Consider the following 26,309-nt stretch of genomic DNA (forward strand, 5'->3'; position numbering starts at 1 on the left):
ACATTCGGAACTCTGAATGAGACTAGAACAGAGCAAACCAAACCGAACCGAACCAAACCGGCCAGAGAGGGCAGGGCCACGGGGCCAGGCGTGCGCCTTTGTTCTGTCCGTCCAGGCCGGGATGGGGGCCCAACTAGGGACAGAGGCGGGGAAGTGGAGACACTGGGAGGACGAGTGGAGTAGGCCACCTAAAGAGCCGCTCACCGTCGTCGGGCAGGGCCTGGGAAGGGCAAAGCTCTGGACCCCGGGCGGGCGGGGCGACAAGGGACCCCCGGGCTCCCACACTATGAAAGTGAAGAGAGTGCCTTTTCCTGTCGGCCCCCCGAGAGCGGGTAACCGAGCCGCCGGAGAACCGGCCGCTAGGGCTCGTCCGGCGACTGAGGAGGTTAAGCGGCTCAGGGCTGGACGTGCCGGGACCCGGGCGGGATGCGAGCGCCGGGGTTGCTGGGCCCCGCCAAGAGCCGCAGAGACCAGCCCGGAGAAACTGGAAAAACCCTCCGCACTGGGACGCCGTTTCCGCGTGTCGCCAGCCCCAGACCGTAGGGCTCTTTCCCTGGCGGTCTCCGCAAAGGTGCACCGTGACTTTGGGGAGGAACGTTTGGTTGCCGAGTTTGTCAAGTAGGTACTGAGGAGGCGCTTCTCTCCACCCAGGCGCCCTCGGTACACGGAAAGGTGGTGAAAGAGCCGAGCCATGTATACACTCCTACTCCCGACCGCCCAGTTGGCTGCGGTGGCCCTTTGGAGCAGCTGTAGTGTTCAGTAAGCCGTGAGATCTGGGTTTTAGACCCAGGCTCTGCCACCCGCTGGCGGTGTACATCGTGGCCAAGTCACTTCAGTTCTCTGAACCTGTTTTCTCCTCTTTACCCTCAAGATACTACCTCGCAGGGTTGTAGAGACGGCATATTGTCAGTTGTAAACTACACTCCCTCGTCTTTACCCCTAGCTCTGTCCCCCGTGCCTTGTGTGAGGAACATCGTAGGTGCTCCCAAAGAGTTGGGATATGAATTAAAGTACGTGTGCATTTTTAAAATTATTTCCTAATTTTTCGTGAAAAACATGGGGGGATGTCTCTCTTGTTCTCCCTTCAGGTTGGCTGAGGACTCCAGTAATTCCCTTCAACCGGATCTTAGTTTCATAAATTTTCTCAAGCCAGAGAAGCTAACAAAGGCAGAGAAGAGGTTTAAAGAAAAGGCAGTAGTGGAAATGATGAAGCTAGACAAGCAAATCAAAGAAACTCAAATCCGACTAGAACCGTTAGTGGAGGAAACCAGGCAGCTGCTGGCGGAAAACGTACGTGTCGAGGAGGAAAACCAGTTCTTTCTGGAATACCTGACCAAGCAAACAAAGGAGTCTAGACAGCGAACCGAGAAGCTGTGGAACTACTATTTACAGCAATGTGGGCAGATTGAACAAAGGAGACAAGAATTAACCTCCAAATATGCGGAAAAAAATTCAGCGCTTAAAACAGAGCTCTTGCAGAAAGAAAAGATCCTATCCAATTTGAATAAGCAGTTGGAGGCAATGAGGGACATTTCGATAGTAAAGGAGAAACAGGAGAGAGAAATTCAGACACTACAGCAGGAGATAAAGAAAACCCACGCTGAGACAGCTGCAAAGAAACAGGCCATGCTGGTCCAGTTCTTCCAGGATAAAGCGTTACTGGAGGCACAACTGAGTGAGCTAGATGCAAGGCAGTTGGGAAAAAGACCAACAAAGGAGCTGAACAGCAAGAACAAGGCCTTGGAGAGGGCAGCAAAGCAGTACACTTCCGAGTTCCACAGTAGCATCGACAGACAGCACCAGCAGTTACAGAAGGAACTACCACAGCTAATTCAGAAATGCCAGAAGTTGCAGGCTACTCACAGCCGTTTAAAAAAGAAGCAGCAGCAGCTGCAGCAGGAGCAGTGGTACCTAGATTGCTTAAGCCGGGGGAGGCAACGGCTGCAAGAAAGGCGTAATCCGTGCCCAAAAGGACAAGGTGCTCCAAAGACCACACTGAACCCTGCCCTAGGCACCAAATCAAGGACGCATCCAAAGTAATTCCTAAAATAACACGAAGTCAGGAATGGAGCAAGGGTTCTTAGGTGCTACGTAACATAAACCAGGTTAGGAAGGCTTTGGGATCTCAGGGTGCTGTGGTTAAATATCCATCTTGATGTTAGTGTGAAGGATTAGGTGCTTTTCTCCAGCAGTACTGCTAGATTATGTGTGGGACTGGCTTCCCTTAAAGTTAGGTTTTTCTTTAATTAGCTCTTGGTAATAAATGGGCTGTGCCTCACACCTCCAGATAACCCAGTACCATTTGCCAAAAACCCAGATGTGAAACTACCTCAAGAAAACCACCTTGCGGAAGTGACAGGAAAATAGTTGTGTGGTGTGTTTCACCTAGCTAAGTTAGGTTTCTTTATAGAAAAAGCCCCCTGAAGAATAGCATTTCAGATTGTTATATTCTGCTTTCTGCTCTGTAAAGAACCAATGTCCATGTATCCTCACTTCTTTGGCCACCTTAGCACACAGTGTTTTTAAGCTCTTTGTAAAGTTTGTGCTGGTGATCAGGTAGCTGCTTCTAGTTTTCTCATGATTGAAAAACTCTTAACAGCAAGTGTAATAAGCCTTAGGCAGAGTAACCTGTCTGATGCTCAGCCCATACCATTTTTGCTTTGTGTAAACTGTGTGAAGGGAAGAGAAGATAGAGGGTATGTATACCTGGTCAGTTTTCTGTGGAGAAATACCTCTAGCCTGAATGAGGTGACTGAGTGCTTCTGCCTGTTTTAGGAAAACGTATCAAAAGAAAGTTTTCATATATTTGGAGAACTTTCTAAAGAGTCTTTTGCCATCTCTTTCCCAGGCAACATCCTCAATTTCTAAGATGACAAAGATGACTGAAGTTTCGATAGAGTGAGCACTTTAGCTTTAGGTCACTTACTACGTTTTTACTGCATAAGCACTTCCTAGTCCTTGAAATGCGTTTTGTTATTCATGTGTACCCTCTTTATGCCCCTTCAGTAGAACTAGGAATAGTATTTTAAATTAATATAGACTTTTAGGGTAGTTATATTTTTGGCACTTAGGACATACTGATGGTTAGATCAGGGATTTCTTTGAATGCTGAATCCTGGTACAGAAATGCAGCCTCATTTTAATGTTGCTCCTTTGTGGAAAAACAGAATCAACTTAATGTTTTCAAGAAATTGTCAGTGATGAAAAAGTTCATAATGGTTTTCCCAGATTTCAGTTTTATTCATATGTAAAATGAATTCTTGTACAATTAGATTCAGAAAAGGATTTTGCCTCAATGTGCCTTAACTTCTAGCTTTAACAACTTTTCTGTTAAATGTGTAATGTCTTGGTTCTTAAAATTTTGTTATTGAAAATAAACTCAGATTATAATATACCCACTGATTTCATTATTGTTCCAATGTAATGTACCTTCTACTTACCTCTCTTCTCATGTCTTATCAACTCTGCATGTCTTCTTCATACTAGTGTGCACATAATAAAAATGCAGTTTTAGTGCACAAAGTAGAATGTTAGGTAGCACACAGTTGCCTTAACCTGAATAGTTCTATTCAGTGGAGCTGAAAATACAGAGAGCCTGTTTAAAACTATGGTATCCAAGACACATTCAAAACCGTTATTCTCTGTCGATGCAAAAAACATAGGAAGATATAAAACTAAGGATAAGGAAAGACGGATGGGTAATCTTATTAATCTGCTGTTAATTCCCCCTCCTGCCAGTGCTGTCCAGATGAATTAATTCAGGAGTGAGTAACTTCCACCCTGTCTCAGTTTATTTTGAATTCCTCATCCCAGATAATGGATCTGATCTGGTGTACTGCTCCTGGCTGTCCCTTTGTGAGGACTCTGAGGGCTTGAAGACTTTAAAGGGTGAATCATCTGATAAAGCAGCGGTCACCAACCTTTTTGGCACGAGGGACCAGTTTCGTGGAAGACAATTTTTCCACGGACGGGGGGTGGGGGTGGGTGGGGTGGGGTTGGGGGGGGAGGGGAGGGTTCAGGCGGTAATGCGAGCGATGGGAAGCGACGGGCAGCGGCAGAGGAAGCTTTGCTCGCTCCCCCGCTGCTCACCCCCTGCTGTGCGGCCCAGTTCCTAACAGGCCGTGCACCGGTCTGTAGCCCAGGGGTTGGGGACTCCTGTTGATAAAGGCCCTTAGAAATTCCCGTCAGCAAGCCAGCAGTAGGTTTGGCCAACGAGGATCTCAGCCTACTTTTCGTCTGCTTTCCTGTGCTGGAAAGGAAAGAGGGTGATGTTACAGAAAGTGCATTTAGATGGAAAAGACCTGTGAGGTGAAATTTAGGTTAAGACTTGAACGACATGAAGCCTGATGTACAAAAATTGGGGAAGAAGACATTCCAGACAGAGGGAACAGTGAATGCAAAGGCCCTAAGATGGGAAGGAGTTTAGTAGGATTAAGGAACAGAAGAGTCAGTGTGGCTAAGTGTAGTTGGGGAATGGCAGCGAACACGGACAGAGCAGAGGCGGATGAGGCTAAAAAGGTTAATAGAGTAGGCAGGCCTTGTAGGACAAGGTAAAGGGGATGACTTATTCTAAGTGCATTGGGAAATCACTAGGCTTTAAGCAAGTGAACGAGGTTGATTTACAGTATAAAAACTCACTACAGCAGTATGCGGAGTGTACCAAGCCAGTGAAAAGCAGATGGAATCCAGTTAGGAAGCTCTTGAAAAGGCAAGAGGTGATGACTGTTCGGAATGGAATGGCAAACATGGAGGTGAACAGAAGACATGGGGGAGAGCTGATTCTTAGTGTGAGGGGAAGAGGAAGCAGAAGAAAAATTCCTAAACTGTTCCTTTTGAAGAAGGAGGTGGGCAGAGTATTTTTTCTTTGTTTGTGTGAACTTTTTCTTTTCGGCCACAACATGCGGCTTGCAGGATCTTTCTTCCCAGACCAGGGATTGAACCCATGCCCCCTGCAGCGGAAGCACAGAGTCTTAACCACTGGACAACCAGAGAAGTGCCTGAACAGATTTTTAAAATGAAGCATTTCAGACATAGCAAAAGATATAGAAAAGTATAACAAACTCACTATCCATTTGAAAAAATAAGAACTTACCATTCACTTGTCCCTCTGGATCCCAGAAGCATTATCTAAAGTTGATGTTTATCATGCCTGTGCATGCTTTCCTATCTTTTCTGTATTTTATTAAAATATATTTATAGGTACTATATTTATATAGTCTATATACTTTTACTTCTATATATCCATAAACAATAGAGCATTGTTTTTCCATGTTTTTAAACCTTCCACAGATGGGACTCTTGATGTATTCTATAACTTGCTTTTCCCAGACTTTATTTTGGAGCTGTATTCATGATGATACAAGACGACCTGGTTCTTGGGGTAGTGTTAAAGGGGTAAGGTTACCTGACTGAAATGGAAAATCCAGCCCGTCCTGCATGCTGCTGCAGAGGGGCAGCCCCATCCATCATCTCAGTTCACATCTGGTGGTATCACCCCCCACCTGACACTGCCCTAGCTGTCCCCGTTGCCTTAGGAAGAAATCCACTACCTCGAGTGGCATGCAGAGACCCAGGTCCTCTCCCCCAATGACTTACCCACTGAGTCACGTAAAGGTTTTCTGTGTCTCTTGGTTGAATGAATCAGTTGTTTTAAAGAGATGTGAGGGAAAAAGTGCTTTAAAACCTGCTATTAAACAAATGCTAATTTTTTTTAAAAGAAGACCTCGTTCTTCTGACAGCTGTATAGTATTCCTCAGGATGAAGACCACAACTTACCCATTTTCTCCTGATAATGGACAAGTAGCTTATGTAAGAGACTAGGCTCAGGAAGAGACCCAAGATTATATCATGACTCAAAGAAAAGGCATTTATTTTTTGCTCATACAATAGTCTCAGACAGATAGATCATCCTGATTGGCAAATAGTCTTTCCTGGGGTCATTCAGGGAATCGATATCTTCCATGTTATGGTCTACCATGACCTAGAGCTGCCGTATCAACTGCATCTAGCCAGAAGAAGGGGAAAGAAAGCATGGAGGTACATTCGCTCTCTTAAAAGTCCTGGCATGGAATTGACACACATCACTCGCACTCACATTCCACCAGAGAGAAGTTAGTTGGCTACCCCATCACTACAGGGGAATTGGCTGGAGGGCTGGAAGTGCAGTCTAGCCATTCTCCTATAATCCTATAATTCTGCAAGGTAAAGCCAATTTTGCTGCACAGCCAGTAGTCTCTGGTACAGGATGTTTCCAGTACATATTGGAAATTAGACTGCAACATCATTCTTGTAGATGTCTAGTAGAACACCTGACCAGGAGTAGTTTGTATAGCCGTAGGAGTGAAATTACTGAGTCTCAGGGCATATCTTCAATTTTAAGAGCTCCTGCCAATTAGTTTTTAAATTGATTGTACCCAATGTCCATTCCAAAGTGCAGGGAGTTCACATTGCTCCAAAATCTAGCTAAACCTGATACCGCTCAACTTCAATAAATATTATTCTAATGAATTTGGTTAAAAATCTTAAAGATTCAATTAATATATTTAGGATCATCTCTAGTGAGTCCTGCTGATCCCTGGCTCAGACAGGAAAAACAAAAGGATCACCTGCAAGGGCCCTGGATGAGACTGGACAAGTTTAATCTCAAACCAATTACAGGCACACATCTGTTATTGGGGGTTTGGGTGTAGACCACCACAATAAAGTAAATTTCATAATAAAGGAAGTCACATGAATTTTTCAGTTTCCCAGTGCATATAAAAGGTATGTTTATATTATATGGTAGTCTATTTAAAGTGTGCAATACCATTATGTCTAAAACAACAATGTACATACTTTAATTAAAATCGCTATCTGTAAGAGGAAGAGCAATAAAGCAAGGTATGAGTGGATTCATTTGAACCAGCACATTTCAGGGCCTAAAGAACTACTGACACAACTGTACGTGTTACTTCTTCCAAACTCATTCCCATCTCTAGTCGTTATCTTCCCCAGACACACTGTGTCAGCAAGGAGACAGGTAGCACGTTGGAGTCAATGAACAATGGAAAACATCATTCTAACACAGAGTCATTTATTTTTCTTGCCATTGCCAAACATTCCCCAAGTCTTACTCACCAGAAATTAACAGAGCTTCTCCATTTTCCTCCCTGACAATCCTCATGTACGGAAAGGGCTTTAAGGGAGCAACTGCCAATGACAATGTCGAGTGGACAGACCACATCCTTCCCTTGTTGCAAAACTACCCGTTCTGGCAGTATCCCAATCAGGTTTCAATGCTCCCATGTTTGAAAGTGGTCTTCACAAAAGCCCACATTTTAAGGCTATATGGAGGAGCACAGAGAACAGAGTTAAAAGTGGTAACAGCCTTTCAGAATTTGAAAAGGCAGTATTGGTCCATATTAGGGTTAAGGGTCCCTGGCTTTTTATGTGGCATAAGCCACAAAAATTGGCAAGAATATAGAAGACCAATATTTATGGAAAAGGGGAAGAGAATCCAGGAATACGACAACAGAGCTGCTCTAACCAATGCTCCAGGGAAAGCCAGCCTCAAAGAGAAACAGGCTAACAGATACTATCAGGTAGGCATGAGGTTCAGAAAAAGAACTTTTCTTTCCAACTCCAGATAAATATCTACACCTGGTGTCAAAGTCTCAGGTTATAAAAAGGACAGAACACAACATCTAAAAAAGAAGGTAGAGGACAATATTCTCAGAAAATTCAAAGAGACAGACTTTGGCTAAAGGGAGATACGAGGACTTAACAGAGTGCAGACTAACAAGTCAGGTCAAGTCCAGGGGAGAAGGAATGTGCACCTTGGCTACCAATCCTCACAGGAGTACCAGCAATATTAGGGTTCTGTGTCAAACATCAGGAGCAAAAGGGTTTATTTCTCTTTCAATCCTCAAAACGTCAGGAGCAAGACAAGCTGCAGGAGGGCACTGGTCATAGCAACAGAGGAGGCCTCACACCCAGGGAAGTTGAGGCGCTATTTATTTTTCCTGCTACTTTCTTCTTTCCAGTCATTTTATGTGTGGGACACATTCCTCCTAAGGCTGCATTTCATGTGTGTGGGTCTAGTTACTTACTGCCACCTGGGACAAACAAAGCATTTCCTAGGAAAACCTGTGTCCGGAGGGTCTAGCTTTTCTATTCTAAATCTATTTTCTCACTTTCAATCCTAAAACCATATTGAGACAGCAAAGAGCCTCCATAAATTCTGTCACCCAAGCAGACGGGGGAACCTTATTAAAGGAGTGACAACAGTTCTAGGTTCTAGGCTTGTTATATCACAAATACAAAATGATAAATCAGTATGGTTTTAAAGAGTTAGTTTGGAATTGTTTTATAAGATGATGGAGTGACTACGAAATCAATGGAGCTTCCAAGAACATTCTACACCCCAGTATGGAAAGGATAATCAAACAGGTTTCTCAGTCTTGTATGGGGCAAGAAGGGCCTATAGTGGGCCTTAAGGAGGAGCTCTTTGGGCAAGATAAGAGAAAAATAGGAGGACTCCAATGAGAATAGCAGGAAAATCTACCAAAAAGGAGATGGGGGTGTGGGTGGTGGAGGGTCCACGTGAATCAATAGGGAAAACACTGAAATTTACACAGGAGGAAGGAGCTGAGAGTGCCACAGCCTTACACAAACAGCTGAAAGAGTAAATTTCTCTTCACTTGGCCCCCGTGACTCAGGCCTCTCCACACAGGTCCCTGTGACCACAGCATCCCATCCACTCTCCCAGGAGTGCTTTCACACTGACTGCCTATTTCTTTCCTCGTTTATGATTCGTCTTTGGGGGCTTGACTTTCTGGAACTGTGTTGGCACTGGCTCCTGCTCTGGTTCTTTACAGGACGTTGCCACGAGCAGTTCCTCATGACTCCTCCTCTGATCCTTCCCTACTCTAAGACTCAGCTCTGTCTCAGGAAGCTCAATGCCAGGCTGCTGCCGCCTTCTTAGAGACCTTCGGCTCCTGTGCTGCTGCCTCCGCTTTTCTTCTTCTTGCTGTCGCTGTTTTATCTTCATCAGCTTCTCAAAGCTTTTGGTCGTTGTTGGGTTTACAACAAACCAATCCTACAGAGGCAAAACAGAAACATTAGCCAGTCAAAATATAGTGCACTAGGAAGTGGTATGGGAAGATTTTTTTTTAAAGGCATGATTAGGACAGAACACAGTAAAGAGAAAACAGATATGGAACCAGAGCTTAGAACTGTGTCTTTTAAACTGGAGAAATTCAGTACAGAGCAGTCATTACAAGCATTTCTTGTGTAAGACATGATTTCGGGTACTACTGATTACTTAGCATGATCCCACCCACTCCTCTCCTTTTAAAAATCTTCGCATGAGATGTAAAGCACTGAGCCATAGGAGATTTTTATTTCATGACAGTGTAGTGGTTAAGAGCATGAATTTTGCAGCCAGACCACCTGGGTGCAAATCCTAGCTCTGTTTCTAGCCACGTGACCATCAGAAAATTAACTTAACCTCTCTGAGTCTCAGTTTTAAAAAATTAAGGGTTAGGGACTTCCCTGGTGGCGCAGTGGTTAAGAATCCGCCTGCCAAGGCAGGGAACATGGGTTCGAGCCTTGGTCCGGGAAGATCCCACATGCCGCGGAGCAACTAAGCCCATGCGCCACAACTACTGAGACTGCACTCTAGAGCTCGCCAGCCACAACTACTGAGCCCATGTGCCACAACTACTGAGCCCACATGCTGCAACTACTGAAGCCCAGGAGCCTAGAGCCCATGCTCCACAACAAGAGAAGCCACCGCAATGAGAAGCCCGCACACAGCTCTCCGCAACAAGAGAAAGCCTGCGTGCAGCAACGAAGACTGAATGCAGCCAAAAAACTAAATATAATTTTTTTAAAAAAGTGAGGCAGAAAGGGAGGAACAAGGTAAACATGTTTAACACCATAAGGATTTCATAAATACAGGCATAAATTATTGAACAAATACTTGGGAGCAAGTCCCAAACTAAGTGAAATTTGTTGGTTCCAACTTTTGAAACAGAAACTGGAGAAACAAGTGAACTATACGAAGGCCAGATTTTGTCAGGAGATAATTATCTTTCAAATACTTCCCAAAGCATAGAAAGGTAATATTATTAAAAAAAAAAGACTGCCTTCCTGAAGAAATCTCAGATATGGAAACGGATTCCCAAAGCTTCAACCAGTAAAGCAACAGGAACCACAATGGATGACACTAACTAAAGCCCACACTGCTAAGAACTATTGCATCTGAGGGCAGAGGACAGCCGCAGGCGCTTGCTATTTTTCCTCACCAGGCAACAACAGTATCTGCAGTAAAATATGCCAAGAGAATGCACACTCTACTCCTTGAGCTTTTGCAATAAGGGTATTTAATTATATGGTAGAGAATTTCTCTGTTCACCTGAACGCCTAAAAACTTTCCCCAAGAGAAAACTCTTGACCTTCTGAACTTAAAGCATTTTTAACAGAATTTTTTAATTTTGAAAATTTACAAACTTTCCAGAAAAGTTACAATAGTTCAATGAACACCTAGATTGACCATTGTTACTCTCTCTTCCCCTCCTTCTCTCCCTTCTTCCCTCCCTCCCTCCTTTCCTCTGAACCATTCACAATTTAGCTACAGACATGATACTTCATCCCCAAAAACATCATGTACCTGCCTAAGAACAAGCGCATTCCCCTGCATAACTACAATACAATTATCACATTTTGGAATATTAACATTGACACATTACTATTACTTAGTAGTACAGCTAGTATTCAAGTTGCCTCAATTGTCTCAATAACATCTTTTACATTGTTTCTATATGGTATTTCAACAATATTCAAAACAGGTTGCTCCAAGATGTTGGAATACCAGAAAACAGGAGCACAGACATGGCTGTGAAACAAGAATTCCAAAGGTGTAAATGCAGCCTGGTTCCCAGATGTCTGATTTAATCGGACTTAAGATAATTAGAAGAGTCAGGGATGCTCACACCCACAGTGATTTTAAATGCTTTCACAGAAAAAAACTATTACACGCCTAATTTTAGGAAGTTTTTAAACTCTAATGTAGACCCTTTAGTCTCTCTGACAGTCTTAGCCTATAATAACAGGCACAAAATTCCGATCCCTTGTGGCATATTCATGGGGTCCACAAGATTATAAAAACACTGTGGGAAGGAGAAACCTCACCTCAGCGTGGACAGAGTTGATGTGATACTTGACACCACTCTCTGACACAAATTCTTTTTGACATAGAAGACACTTGTATTTTCCAGCCACAAAGGTTCCCTATTTTCAAGAAAGAAAGAAAGAGAAGGGTAAATTCAGGAACACATACCTGGGCAATGGGTAGGGACTGTCAGAGATGAAAAGAGGAGATACTACTTCAGCAAAGTGAAGAAGGAAGAAAATCCGAAACACCACTATATTTAGGAAAACAAGTTTGGGCATACTATGACCATAACACATCTATCCTAATGCAGTTCTATACCAAACACTGACCCCACTGACCCTCCCCAACACAACCTGAAGTTCCCCTAATTTTATTATGTAACATGTCACGTTTTTCTATCTTCCCTTATGTCTTCCACTTCACTTGCAGGTTCTCTTGGCTTCTCCCCTCAAATTATCAAACTCCTTAAGTTCAATGAGGCACCAATGCGCAATTCTTCCCACTAGAATCAATCCACTGCTGCAAAGAGTGCCTTAGGAATCCAGAATTAGAAGAGTACCCTCCATAAGATCTAGCTGAATGACTCAGAAACTAGGATCAAGATGACGAACTCCTAAGCATTCCTGGACAGATCTGGTTTGGATGTCTCCAACTCCCTTGTTGCCTTGACTGAGACTTCTCTCTGCTCCTGAAGCTTCGGGTTTCCATGGTGCTTATTTTGTGTGAGGAGATACTTCTGAATGGGAATGGAAAGTGGCAGCCATCCCCATGACTGGTAGGTTGCAGGGCACTGGGGTCAACATGGAAAAGATTCAGTGAGGTGAATGGCTGTTAGCCTAACACCCAGGGATCGCACCTCCCATCCCCAGAAGCCAGAATAGTTCAGATGGGTTTGAGGATCTTCACCAATCCAGATAAGCACAATGTAAGTTGATTCTAGGAAGTTGAAGGCCCAATAAGATAGGGCAGGCGCAGTGTGGTAGACGCTCAGGTGGAAGAAGTTAAATCCCTGGTAGGGACTCAGAACTATATATTTTTCTCCAAATTTTTTCATTGATATGACTTATGGCTATTTTGGCCCATTCTGCATCTTGGACATACCCTGGCATCCCACCCAATTAACAGACCGAGGATCTTTGGGACAAAAAAAAACAAAACTAAACTAAACCAGCCTTTGAAGATAATAGCAAACAGGACAATTAGCTGTTCACCGAATCTGAATTCTCTTCCATGTCAGACTATTTTAGAGGTCATGTTAAGATAAATAGTTCAGAACGTTACAAACCAATGTACAAGAGCCCAGGTGAGCTTTAAGGCCAGATACACTACTGTAGACAGCCTCACAGCCCTGAAAAAGAGAAAAAGAAATCATGTGAAGACCACACCAAACAGCATCCTTTTCTTAGCAATCTGGCCATTTGCACTAACCCACTGTACCCATGCGGGGGGAGGGAGGGGGGAAGAAACCCAATAAATCGCACCACAAACCACACAGAAAAATATGTAAGCCAAAGAACAAAAAGAAAACCAAGGAAAGGTAAAAGAAAAAGAGGTAAAAAAGTTGTTTAAAAAAGCTTAAAACACTCTGTTCCCTAGTACTTTTCTGATACTTACAAAAATACAAAAAACTGTATGCTCAAGTTTTTCCAAAGATCAGCTTTCTTTAGTGCAAATGTGTCTCTTACTTCTTATATATCTACTCCTCCCCAAAGTAATGCATATACAGCTGTAGTAGATTAATGATGGCTGGAAATTCTCTGCCACTCTTCCCATCAAGAAGTGAGTCATTTATCCTCCCTTTGAAACTGGATAAGTCCTATTATTTTTTTGACCAACGGAATGCTATGGTAATGAGGCTGAACAAATTCTGAAGCTAGGCCTAAGAGATCTGAGCTGTTGCTTTTATGTTCTTGGAATACTCTGTCTGAGAATTCAGTCACCATGTACCCCACTGGTAACCCAACTACCATGCAAGAGAGAGAGGCCATATGGACAATCAATCTCCCAGCTGAAGTAGCTGCTTAGAAGCCACCTGACATTCAGGCCCCATCAGAGCTTCCGGCAGAATGCAACCCATGAATGATTCCAGCTGGTGCCATATACAACTGCCTTCTGAGTCTTGACAGAATTGTTGATTTACAGAATCGTTAACAAAGTAATTGATGTTTTAAGCCTCTAAAGTTCAGGTGTTTTGTCACAAAGGAATAAGTAACTGAAACAAACAGCAGATGCTTGATCAACATTTAGTGAATAAATGAATGAGAAAGAACCACCTGGTTAGGACACTGAATGCGATGATACTTCTTGATATCTGACTTCCATTTGTGTAGTACTTCCTGGCTGAAGGTCGGTAGCCCAGGACGAGTATATTTTAACTACAAGACAACAAACATTTTATTGGAGGAATCCAACTTTCAACCAAAATACCCCAAAAGTAACAGAATTACATAACTCTTCAGGTTCATATAATTCTAGAGTTGCAGAAGTATATTTTCATACACAAAAATGATAATATGTAAGATCCTTTAAAGTTCCTGAAACATGTAAGTATAATTGCCTATTGTTCTGTCTTAAAATAGTTTGATTTTTAACAGAGGACAGGAGACTTTCAGATATAACATTTCATCTAAAGTTGAAAAAAAAAAGCTAGTGACAGAGCATTATACAGTTAAAATATTTGTTACAAAAGAGAAAGCAATATAAATTTTCCCTCTCTATATATAATATATATATAATATGTATATATTATACTCAAGGGACATATATATATATTACATATTCAGTAGAAATATATGGATATGGGTCAAAGGCTATAAATCAAAACGTTAACAGTGGTATTCTCTGGGTGCTAGAATTTTGAGTGATTTTCTGCCTGCTTATCTGCATTTATCATTTTTCTTCAATGACATCATGTTAATTTTTGATATTTTAAAAATTCTAACACAAAAAGATTAAGGTTCAACCTGAAAGAATGTGAGAAAACTCAGGGAATAGAACATCTATTCTTTGCTTATACTGCAAAAGTAGAATTATTCCTAGCACTTCCTTTCTCATGCTTTGACACCAGTTAGTCTCTTCTTACAACTATAACTAGTTTCCAGAAGAGTTAACACCTGTAGAGACAGTTCTTGCAAAGTTCACCATTGGTAATACACAGTCCTCCTGCTTGAAAAATGGAAGCATCTGAAAGGAAACTGATTCTCTGAGACAGAAGAACAGATCCAAGCCCATAGAGGTTAATGGAGGAAGTAAGAAAGGTAACCTAAAGAACCTTTGGTAAATCACAGTACAAAACTGGTTTTATTTATAAGCATTTCCTCTTTCTTAGTCATTTTAATAATATTAATTCTTCCAATCCATAAGCATGGTATATCTTTCCACTTGTTTCTGTTGTCTGCAATTTCTTTCATCAGTGTCTTAGTTTTCTAAGTATAGGTCTTTTACCTCCTTTGTGAGATTTACTCCTAGGTATTTCATTCTTTTTGATGCAACTGTTAATGGGATTGTTTTCTTAATTCTGATTTCTGATAGCTCGTTTTTAGTGTATAGAAACACAACAGATTTCTGTGTATTAATTTTGTACCCTGCAACTTTCCTGAATTCATTGATCAGTTCTAATAGCTTTTTGTGGTATCCTTTGGATTTTCTCTATATTGTATTATGTCATCTGCAAACAGTGACAATTTTACTTCTTTCCAATTTGGATGCCATTGATTTTATTTTCTTGTCTGATTGCTGTTGCTAGGACTTCCAATACTATGTTTAATAAAAGTGGGCATCCTTATCTTCTTGATCTTAGAAGAAATGCTTTTAGCTTTTCACTATTGAGTAGGATGTTACTGGCAGGCTTGTAACAGATGGCCTTTATTATGTTGACGTATGTTCCCTCTGTAACCACTTTGTTGAGAATTTTTATCATAGATGGATTGCATTTTGTCAAAAGTTTTTCTGTATCTATTCAGATAACCCCATACTTTCCATTCTTTAGTTTGTTAATGTGATATATCACACTGATTGATTTGTGGATACTGAACCATCACTGCATCCCTGGGATAAATCCCACATGATCATGGTGTATGATCCTTTTAATGTATTGTTGAATTAGATTTGCTAATACGTTGTTGAGGATTTTGCTTTATGTTCATCAGTGATACCGACCTGTAATTTTCTTTTTTTGTGGTGTCTTTGTCAGGTTTTGGTATCAGGGTGATGCTGGCTTCATAGAATGAGTTCAGAAGTGTTCCTTCCTCTTCAATTTTTTGAAACAGTTTGAGAAGGACCAGTGTTCACTCTTCTTTATATGTTTTGTAGAATTGACCTATGAAGCCATCTGGTCCTGAACTTCTGTTTGTAGGGAGCTTTTAAATTACGGATTCAATTTGGTCTGTTCATATTTTCTATTTCTTCCTGATTCAGTCTTGGGAGATTGGATGTTTCCAGGAATTTATCCATTTCTTCTAGGTTGTCCTTTTTATTGGCATATACTGTAATTATTCATAGTAGTCTCTTATGATCATTTGTATTTCTCTGTTGTTAATGGTAACGTTTCCTTTTTCCTTTTATTTATTTGGTCACTCTCTTTTTTCTTGATGAGTGTGGCTAAAGGTTTATCAATTTTTTTTTAACTTTTCATAGAACCAGCTTTTAGTTTCATTGATGTTTCCTTTTTATTTATTTTTTAGTGTCTATTTCATTTACTTCTGCTCTGATTTTTATTCTTTCTTTCCTTCTACTAACTTTGGGTTTCGCTTGTTCTTCTTTTTCTAGTTCCTTTAGGTATAAGGTTAGGTTGTGTATTTGGGATTTTTCTTGTTTCCTGGGGTAGGCTTGTATCATTAGAATTTAGCAGTTCCCTCTAAGAACTGCTTTTGCTGCATCCCATAGATTTTGAATTGTTGTGTTTCCATTTTCATTCATCTCCAGATATTTTTCAGTTTCCTCTGATTTCTTTAGTGACCCACTGGTTGCTGAGTAGCAATATCGCTTAGCCTCCATGTGTCATACCCTTCTGGTTGGAAAAGATGCTTGATACGATTTCAATCTTCTTAAATTGAGACTTGTTCTGTGGCCTAGCGTGTGGTCTATCCTGAAGAATGTTCCATGTGCACTTGAAAATAATGTGTATTCTGCTTTTGGATGGAATGTTATATATATAAAACATATAAAGTCCATCTGGTCTAATGTGTCATTTAATGCCAGTGTTTCCTTATTGACTTTCTGTCTGGATGATCTGTCTACTGATGTAAATGGGGTGTTAAAGTCCCATACTAATATTGTGTTATTGTCGATTTCTACCCCTCCCTTTTTTTTTTCTGCCATACCACATGGCATGGGGGATCTTAGTTTCCCAACCAGGCATTGAACCCACATCCCCTTCACTGGGAGCGCGGAGTCTTAACCACTGGACCACCAGGGAAGTCCCTCTCCCTTTTTGTTTGTTAACATTTGCTTTATGTATTTAGGAGCTCCTACGTTGAGTGCATATATATTTACAACTGTTATATCTTCTTTTTGGATTGATCCCTTTATCATTATGTAATGTCCTTTGTCTTTTGTTATGGTCTTTAAGACCTATTTTATCTGATATCAATATCTGATATATTTTATCTTATATAAATATAAATATTTTATCTGATAAAAATATATTTATCTGATATAAATATAAATATCAGATATAAATATCTGATATAAATATTTTATCTGATATAAATATGGATTGATCCCTTTATCATTATGTAATGTCCTTTGTCTCTTGTTACGGTCTTTAAGACCTATTTTATCTGATATAAATATTTTATCTGATATAAATATAAATAACCCACCTTTCTTTTTGTTTCCATTTGCATGGAATACCTTTTTTCACCCCCTCACTTTCAGTCAGTCAGATCTGAAGTGAGTCTCTTTTAGACAGCATGTATACATGTTTTGTTTTTGTATCCATTCAGCTACTCTATGTCTTTTGATTGGAGTACTTAGTCCATTTACATCTAAAGTAATTATTGATAGATATGTACTTATGGCCATTTAGGTAACTGTTCTCTGGGTATTTGTTGCTCTTTTTTGTTCCTTTTTCTTCTTTTGCTCTCTTTCCTTGTAATTTGATAACTATCTTTAGTGATAGTTTTGGACTCCTTTCTCTTTTTTCTATTGCAGATTTTTGGTTTGTGGTTACCATAAGGTTTACATACAGCAGCCCATATATATATATTTTTTCTTTTAAGTTGATGTTCTCTTAAGTTTGAAGGCATTCTAACAACCATGCATTTTTACTCTCTCCCTCAAATGTTTTTGACATATTTTACAGCTTTCTGTTTTGTATATCCCTTATGCACATAGATGATTTTACTAGTTTGTCTTTTAACCTTCCTTCTAGCTTTATAAGTGGTTGATTTCCTATTTTTACTGTATATTTGCTTTCACCAAAGAGATTTTTTTCCTTTTGTAATTTTCATATTTCTAGTTGTGGTCTTCTCTTTTCCGATTAGAGAAGTCCCTTTAACATTTCTTATAAAGCTGGTTTAGTGGTGCTGAGCTCTTGTAGCTTTTATTTATCTGTAAAACCTTTTAACTCTCCTTCAAATCTGAATGATAGCTTTACTGGGAAGAGTACTTGACTGTAGGTTTTTTCCTTTCATCACTTTAAATAAATCGTGCCACCCCCTTCTGGCCTGCAGTTTCAGCTGAAAAGTCAGTTGATAGTCTTGTGGGAGTTCTCTTGTATGTATCTAGTTGCTTTGCTGCTTTTAAGATCTTCTGTCTTTAATTTTTGCCATTTTAATTACAATGTGTCTTGGTGCAGACCTCTTTGGGTTTGTCTTGTTTGGGACTCTTTATGCTTCCTAGACCTGGATATGTGTTTCCTTCCCCAAGTTAGGGAAGTTTTCAGCTATTATTATTATTTTTATTTATTTATTTATTTGTGGTACGCGGGCCTCTCACTGTTGTGGCCTCTCCCGTTGCGGAGCACAGGCTCCGGACGCGCAGGCTCAGCGGCCATGGCTCACGAGCCCAGCCGCTCCGCGGCACGTGGGATCCTCCCGGACCGGGGCACGAACCCGTGTCCCCTGCATCAGCAGGCGGACTCTCAACCGCTGCACCACCAGGGAAGCCCTCAGCTATTATTTTTTCAAATAAATTCTCTGCCCCCTTTTCTCTCTCTTCCCCTTTTGGGACCCCTATAATATGAATGTTAGTTCTCATAAACTATCTTCATTTCTTAAAATTCCTTTTTCTTTTTTCTACTCAGCTTGGGTGATTTCTACTATTTTGTCCTCCAGTTCACTCTTCTGTTCTTCTGTATCATCTAATCTACTGTTGATTCCTTCTAGTGTATTTTTTATTTCAGTTACTGTATTCTTCAGTTCTTCAGTTCTTCTTTATATTTTCTAACTCTTTGTTAAACTTCTCACTGTATTCGTCCATTCTTTTCCTGATTTCACTGAGTATCTTTATGAGCATCACCTTGAACTCTATCAGGTAGAAGGCTTATCTACTCTTTCCTTAGTTCTTCTTCCAGGATTTTGTCTTGTTCCTTTGTCTGGAACACAGTCCTCTTTCTCATTTTGCCTAATTCTCTGTGTTTATTTCCATATATTAGACAGGTCAGTTACAGTTCCCCATCTTGGAGAAGTGGCCTTATGTATGAGATATCCTGTGGCACCTAGTAGCACACTCCCCTCTGGTCACCGGAACAATATGCTCTAGGGATTTCCCCCTATGTGGGCTATGTGAGCCCTTCTTTTGTGGCGGGGCTGGCTACTGCGGGCACACTGGTAGGCGGGGCTGGCACCTGGCCCAGCTGGCTGCTAGGCCCTGACTCATGCAGTGGCTGCCAGCCCACTGGTGGGCAAGACTGGGTCCCAGTGCGGCTGACAGCAGGTCCCCAGGGGGCGCTGGGACTGGTGGTGACCTGCTGGTGAGCAGAACTGGGTCCTAGGGTGGCTGGCTACCAGGCTTGGGGGCACCCAGGGATGATGCTGGCCTGATAGTGGGTGGGACAAGTCCAGTAAGGCTGGCTGCATAGCCCAGGGGGTCCTGGGGCTGGTGCCAACCCACTGTTGGGAAGGTCCAGGTCCCAGAAAAGCTGCCTGTGCAGCCTGGGGCTCTTAGTGCTGGTGCTGGCCCACTGGTGAGCAGGGCCAGGCTCTAGGGGTGTCAGGGCTGGTGCAGGCCTGCTGGTGGGTGGGGCCAGGTCCTGGGCCCAGTGGTGGAGGGAGCTGGGTCCCAGTGTGGTAGCTGCTCAGCCTGAGCCAGTCCTGGGACTGGTGCTGACTGGCTGGTGGGTGGTGAGCCCCTGGTGCTCACAGGCTAGAGGGAGGACTCCAGCATGGCACATGCCAGCACCAGTGTCTTCGCAGTCAAACAAGCTCCCCAAAATGGCGGCCACCAGTGACTGTTTCCCCTGGGGGAGTCACAGTTGCCTCCTGCCTCTCTGGCAGGCTCTCCAAACCCAGCAAGTGGGTCTGACTCAGGCTTCTTTCCAATTACTGTCTCTGTAATGGGTCTTGGAGTGCGTGAGGTTTTTTGGTGTGCTATCTAAGAGGACAGTCTCTGTTTCCTACAGCCCTCTGGCTCTCCTGTATGCAAGCCCTGCTGGCCTTCAAAGTCAGACATTCTGGGTGCTCATCTTCCCAGTGCAGGACCCCCAGGCTGGGGAGGAGTCAGATATGGGGCTCAGACCCCTCACAGCTTGCAGAGAACCGCTGCAGTTGTGAATATTCTTCCATTTGTGGGTCACCTATCCAGGGATATGGGTCTTGACTACCATGTCTCTGCCCCTCCTACCCATCTTGTTGTAGTTCCTTCTTTACATCTTTAGTTATGGATATAACTGCTATTTTCTGCTAGTCTTCACCTCATCCTCAAAGATAGTTGCTTTGTAAACAGGTCTGTCCATGGGAGGAGGTGAGCTCACAGTTGTACTACTCTACCATTTTGGCTACTCCTCCATGAATGGTTTAAATTAAATAGGATGTAGGGGGAACCCAAAATGTAATAAGAGTAACACATGAACCTTATTATTACAAACGAGAAATATAATTATTACAAATGAGAAACATAATGAAAGGAGTGGGGGAGGTGGGAACCAACCTAAGAAACTTTGGAAAACAGTACTTTGACTATATATGCTAAGGCTAAAGATTAAAAAAACTATATATAAATATTAGTCTCTAGTTAGTAAATTTGTTTTTTACAGAGGTATGGGTTAACAATTCTGAAACTACTTCATGTTATAGTAGGATTGAGCAAATAAATAAATATACTGTAGACAGTGACAGCCAGGATTCTCATTACTAGAGAAAGGAGTTACAAGTAAGGAAAAAAGAAGGTGTGAATGAAACTTGTAGTGTTGGACTGGAGATGAATCATGGCTTTAAACAGACAGATATAGAATAAGTACTATTATGTGTATGTGTGCATGAATATTCATACATAAATGTCATATTTCTATCCGTCAAGAGGACCCAGAAGCAATGACATCCCAGTAGGAATAAGTACACCTAGCACTCAAATCTTTGTTTTTAAATATATTCTCCAATAAAAGAAAGGAGGATTCCTTAGAGGAACAGTTGGTTCCAGGGCTGGGGCAAGAAAAATACAAGATGCACCTACAGTATCTCATGGTGTCAGAGAATTAAAAAGTGCTCAAAAAGTGATAGGGACATGCTGAAACGACACAGGAGCCCACTTGAAAGAGCCCTTGATGGCCAAATCTGGGACAATTTGAGCAGCAAAATAATAATAGCATTGGATTATAACCCTAGAATAAAGTAAGTATCCATGACTCCATACTTACATAAATAAATTAATAGAAGAAAAAGATCTTTCTCACAGGAGAATTCCAATTAACATTGAATAAGAAATGATGGAAACAGAAAATCATCATTAGACTAAAACACAATAGAAATAATTGTTGCAGGCAAGAATCACTGATGGATGCTAAAGTGGGCAGAAGTATAATAAGGCAGATTAGTTGAATGTCTCAATCTCCCCACAAAATATTTATTAATTTACAAAGGGGAAAACTGTAATTTTGCCATGGATAAAACTGGACACCTAATCAAGTGACCAAGGTTATTATCATCAGTAAAAAGATACATATACCTCCTAATATGGTACACTGTGAAGGGCCAACATTGCTTTGAAGGCATTTTTGCCAAAAACATAAAACCTTCAATCTAATCTTGAGAAAATACCAGACACACCCACATTAGGGATATTCTACAAAATAACCAGATAGTCTCTTCAAAAGTGTCAAGGGCACAGAAGACAAAGAATGTCCAAAGAACTGTAACAGATTAGAAGAGACTAAGGAGACACAGTAAACAAAATTAAATGTGGAATCCTGATGGGATGTTGATGGGATCCTGTTATACTTACATGTAAGATGTTGGCATTAGAGGAAGCTGGGTAAAGAGCACATGGAAACTCTGTACTAATTTTGCAATTATTTTGTAAGTCTAAAATTATTTCAAAATACAAAGGTTTTTTACAAAGGAATATATATTCGTAAAATAGTAAGAAATATATATTGGTCTCTGCACCCTAGATCCTGCTAATACTTAGTCTTTGACCCTGGTACTTGACACAGAGCTCCTAAAATTTGTAATTCCCTCAGTTATAGGAATATCTGACACAGAGCTCCTAAATCTCTTGGAATTTCCTGGGTGACAGAAGCATCTTTTGTTCTAATGAGTTGACTCTTGGTGGACTCCTAGAAGGAGGGTGGTCACCAGAAAGACAAAGCAATGATTAGAAGTTTGGAACTTTCAGGCCCACCTCCCATTCTCTGGCAAGCAGAGAGGGTATGAAAATGGAGTTAATAATCAATTATGCGTATGCGATGAACCCTCCATAAAAATCCCCAAATAACAGGGTTCAGAGAACTTCTGGGTTGGTGAACATATCTATGTGCCAGGAGAGTGACACACCCCCAACTCCACAGGACAAGAGCTCTGATGCTCAGGACTCTTCCAGACCTCACCTTATGTATCTCTTCATCTGGTTGTTCATCTGTACCCTTCATTACATCCTTTATAATAAACCAGTAAACGTGTTTCCCTGAGTTCTGTGAATCATTTGAGCAAATTATCAAACCCAAGCAAGGGGTCATGGGAACCCCAATTTATAGCCAATCCAGCAGAGTACAAGTTGACAACCTGGGAGTTATGACTGGAATCTGAAGTTGAAGCAGTCTTGTGGGATTGAGCCCTTAACTTATATGATCTGATATTAACTCCAAGTAGATAGTGTCAGACTATATTAAATTATAGGATACCAAGCTGGTGTTGGAGAATTGGCCAGTGTGGGAAAACCCCATACATCTGGTATCAGAAGTGTTGTGAGTGTGTAGTAGTGTGAGAGTAAAGGAAAACACAGGAGGTTTTCCTAAACAAATTGCTTGTGTTTGCATCAAGAAACACCAGAAGGACACACAAGAAACTAATAAGAATGGTTAATCATAGATACACGAGAGGAAAAAGACAAATGAGAGTGAGATATCTCAATGTTTGTCATCATTTTGACTTTTGAACCACAATCCAAAAAATTAAGTTTTTATGTTAAAAAAAAATAATTATGCCTTAAAACCCATACACGGTCAAAATATAAAACTGTTTGATGATTTTGAGAAAGTATCTGCTAGGTAACAATACCAAAACTTATCAGTGAGCTAACAAATTCTCTAACGCATACCATGCAAAATGAAAGCAACTGGACTGCAATATCACAAGATATATATCACTGTGCAAAATTCACATCTAAACTGAATTTAGATAACCATGTACTTTAGCCTGTGGCATGAAAAAAGTGGCAATAAGTCTGAAACAAGAAAGGATGTTCTGATATTGAAAAATAGGATCCAACTTCTTGGACACCAGTAGGACTGATTTTTAGACCAAATAAGAAAAAGTGTTAACTTCTAGATTTGACCTATTTTCTTATAATACATAACATTCCTCTCACATGGGTCAAAGCACCAGGCCAAATCTAAACTATTCTTCTTGACACCCTGGAGAGTAACAGACCCTTAACTCTGATCTTAGTCCTTACTGTATAGCCCTCCAACCCCTTCCCATGACTACTCCACTGTCATATACTCCTTGTCTCCTCTTGGCCAAATAGGGCTCCTTCCCTCTATGATCTGTTTATTCTAAACCAAAGGCTTCCAAGATGGGCTCTGCACCCCTCAGAAGTGCATTTGGGGCCGTGGAGGGGAATGATAAAAGTATCAAGGAGAAGGCTAAGTAGACAAGCCTTTGGGCTCACTACCCCTAGTTACTCAGAGCAACTCCATTTTTAGTTATTTTATATACTGGTGTTTTGCATAAGCTTTTATTATTTGGAAAAAAAACTAGGTGGGGAAAGGGGTTCTACTGCTATAAAAACAAACTGAAAACACCTACCTAAACTAAATATTAAACTACTACATATGAACTAACAAAGTGGAAATATACTGGGCAAAGACCAAACAAAAAAGTGACCTGGGAATTCAGGTTCACCATGGAAGTAGCCTAAAATTAAGAGGGCTCCTTCAAGAACTTCTGAAAAAGACTGTCACTCTAGGACCTACATGAATCCAAACACTGAAGCTGGATCAGATATACTCCATCTCCAAGGATAAAGGAGCAAAATATTGTCTATCATGTACTCACTCAAGTGTGTTTACTTTTCTGTATGTGGTAAGCCCAGTATCAGACATAATGGTTCAAAATTAATACTACTTTCTGCCTCACCTTCCGATCATCAGGCACCAGATCCTGAAGCACCTTTCTCTTAGGCCACTCCTTGGCCAGTTCAGCAGAGGCCAGCTCCTGCAGGTGGTATACAGCTATCTTGGCAGAACGCCTCTGAACTCGGCCCCCACTCTTTGGCTCCAAGCTCATGTCCTTCAAGCACTCTGGCTGTCCTGACTCTGGAAAGAAGGATATCTGCAAGAATAAGACACAGTAAAACACAGGCCTGAGAAATGGCTTCCATCAGATCCAGTGATTAAAGGCTGTCCTTCCTGCTCTCATATCGAAAGAGCTATTAAAAAAAAAAAAAAAAGGAAGAAAAGAAAGCTACTTACTAGCTTGCTAACCGCTAGTATAAAGCTCTACCATCTTAATGCATATTTTACTGGTAAAAAGCTTCTTAGCAGGATAAAATCTGTTGTGTTGGAATAAGTGCAAGTGGTTAAAAGTCAAGATATACCCATATACAAAGAAATAAACATCAACCCATATACAAAAATTAATTCAAAATGGATCATAGCCATAAATGTAAACCATAAAAGTATAAAAATTCTAGAAGAAACCTAGGGAGAACGTTTTGTGATCCTGGGCATGATGGTTTTTTGATGTGTCAACTTGGTGAGGCTACCGTCATCAGTTAATCAACCAAACATTAATCTAGATGCTGATGTGAAGATATTCTTATAAATCTAATATATGTCCATAATCAGTTGACTTTAAGTAGGAGAGGTGTGACAGAAAAAAGAGGCAGGAGACATTTCAAGCATGAGAGAGACTCAATACTGTTGCTGACTCGAAGATAAATGGACCATGAGCCAGGGACTGCAGGTAGCCTTTAGAAGTTGAGCACATCTCCCAGCAAACACGGAAATGAGGTCCTATGCCTGAATGGAACTGAATTCTTGAACCATCTTAATGAGCCTGGAAACAGATCGTCTCTTCGAGCCTCCAGAAAGGAACAGCCCTACCGACACTTTGATTCCAGTCTTGTGAGGCTCTATACAGGGGAACCAGCTGAGCCATGCTGTAACCTGGACTTCTGGCCTAATAAACTGTGAGATAATACAGTTGTGTTGTTTAAGCCATTAATTTTATGGTGATTGTTATAATGCAGCAAAAGAAAATTATACACTGGATTGGGCAAAGATATCTTAGATACAACAACAAAAGCATTATCCATAAAAGGAAAAAAAAGATAAACTGAACTTTATGAAAATTAAGAATTCTGCCCTTTGAAAAACACTATAAAAAATGCAAAGACAAGCTACAGACTGGGAGAAAATATCTGCAAAACATGTATCTGCTAAAACACTCGTGTCCAGGGACTTCCCTGTTGGTCCAGTGGTTAAGACTCTGCGCTCCCAATGCAAGGGGCACAGGTTTGATCCCCAGTCGGGGAATTCAGATGCTGCATTCTGCACAGTGCAGCAAAAAATAATAATAATAATAAAAAAATAAATAAAAGATATGGGAACACATGTATATATATAACTGATTCACTTTGTTATAAAGCAGAAACTAACACACCACTGTAAAGCAATTATACTCTAATAAAGATGTGAAAAAAAAAAGGGCTTCCCTGGTGGCGCAGTGGTTGAGAGTCCGCCTGCCGATGCAGGGGACGTGGGTTTGTGCCCCAGTCCGGGAAGATCCCACATGCCACGGAGCGGCTGGGCCCGTGAGCCATGGCCGCTAAGCCCGTGCGTCCGGAGCCTGTGCTCCATGATGGGAGAGGCCACAACAGTGAGAGGCCCGCGTACCGCCAAAAAAAAAAAAAAGACTTGTGTCCAGAATATGTAAAAAACTCAAAATATATTTAAAACGTAATAGCAAGACAACAAAAACTGCAACAATAAAATGAACACAGGATTTCAACAGACACTTCACTAAAGAAGAAACTTCATTAAAGACTGACATTGCCAATAAGCAGATGAAAAGATGGTCAATATCATTAGTCATTAGGGAAATGCAAATTTAAACGGCAGTAAAATACTGCTACATACCTATTAGAATGGATTTTAAAAATGAACATGACAAGGGCAAGTGCTGATAAAGACGCAAAGCTCCTGGAATTCCCATGCTTTGCTGGTGAGAATGCAAAATGGCACAGCCACTTAGGAAAATGGCTTGGCAGTTTCTCACAAAGTTACACATACACTTATCATATGACCTAACAGTCCTATTCCTAAGTATTTACCCAAGAGAAATCAAAACTTATTTTCACACAAAAACCTTTATGTAAATGTTTATAGCAGCTTATTCAAAACTGCCCCAAACTAGAAATGACTCAAATGCTCTTCAACTGGTGAATGGATAAATTGTGAAATATCCATACAGTGGAATCCTAGACAGAAACAAAAAGGAATAAACTAATGATCCATGCAACACACGGATGAATCACAAATGCATTATGCTCAGTG

General features: G+C 41.1%; 2 protein-coding genes across 6 annotated transcripts in view; one reads left to right on the forward strand and one right to left on the reverse strand.

Moving 5' to 3' along the window:
- The first annotated feature begins 16 nt into the window (after positions 1-16).
- On the forward strand, positions 17-3,434 carry CCDC121 (coiled-coil domain containing 121). The gene is made up of 2 exons (XM_033425174.2): positions 17-618; positions 1,089-3,434. Exons 1-2 carry the CDS (start codon positions 17-19, stop codon positions 2,038-2,040), a joined length of 1,554 nt encoding a protein of 517 aa, XP_033281065.1. The 3' UTR covers positions 2,041-3,434.
- Positions 3,435-7,055: 3,621 nt separating this feature from the next.
- The window catches only part of ZNF512 (zinc finger protein 512), a 35,254-nt gene continuing 16,000 nt past the window's right edge, over positions 7,056-26,309 (reverse strand). For 4 of the 5 annotated variants that reach the window (XM_004268152.3, XM_033425171.2, XM_033425173.2 and 1 more), the window contains 5 exons: positions 23,890-24,084; positions 13,429-13,530; positions 12,441-12,503; positions 11,173-11,271; positions 7,056-9,076 (listed from right to left, as the gene is read on the reverse strand). In XM_004268152.3, the coding sequence (XP_004268200.1) occupies positions 8,768-9,076; positions 11,173-11,271; positions 12,441-12,503; positions 13,429-13,530; positions 23,890-24,084 (768 nt within the window). In that variant the 3' untranslated portion in view covers positions 7,056-8,767. The remainder of the gene's footprint in view (positions 9,077-11,172; positions 11,272-12,440; positions 12,504-13,428; positions 13,531-23,889; positions 24,085-26,309) is intronic. The other variant, XM_033425172.2, reaches the window with a different exon arrangement.

The sequence above is a fragment of the Orcinus orca genome, chromosome 13 (assembly GCF_937001465.1).
Source record: "Orcinus orca chromosome 13, mOrcOrc1.1, whole genome shotgun sequence".
NCBI classification, from domain to species: domain Eukaryota; kingdom Metazoa; phylum Chordata; class Mammalia; order Artiodactyla; family Delphinidae; genus Orcinus; species Orcinus orca.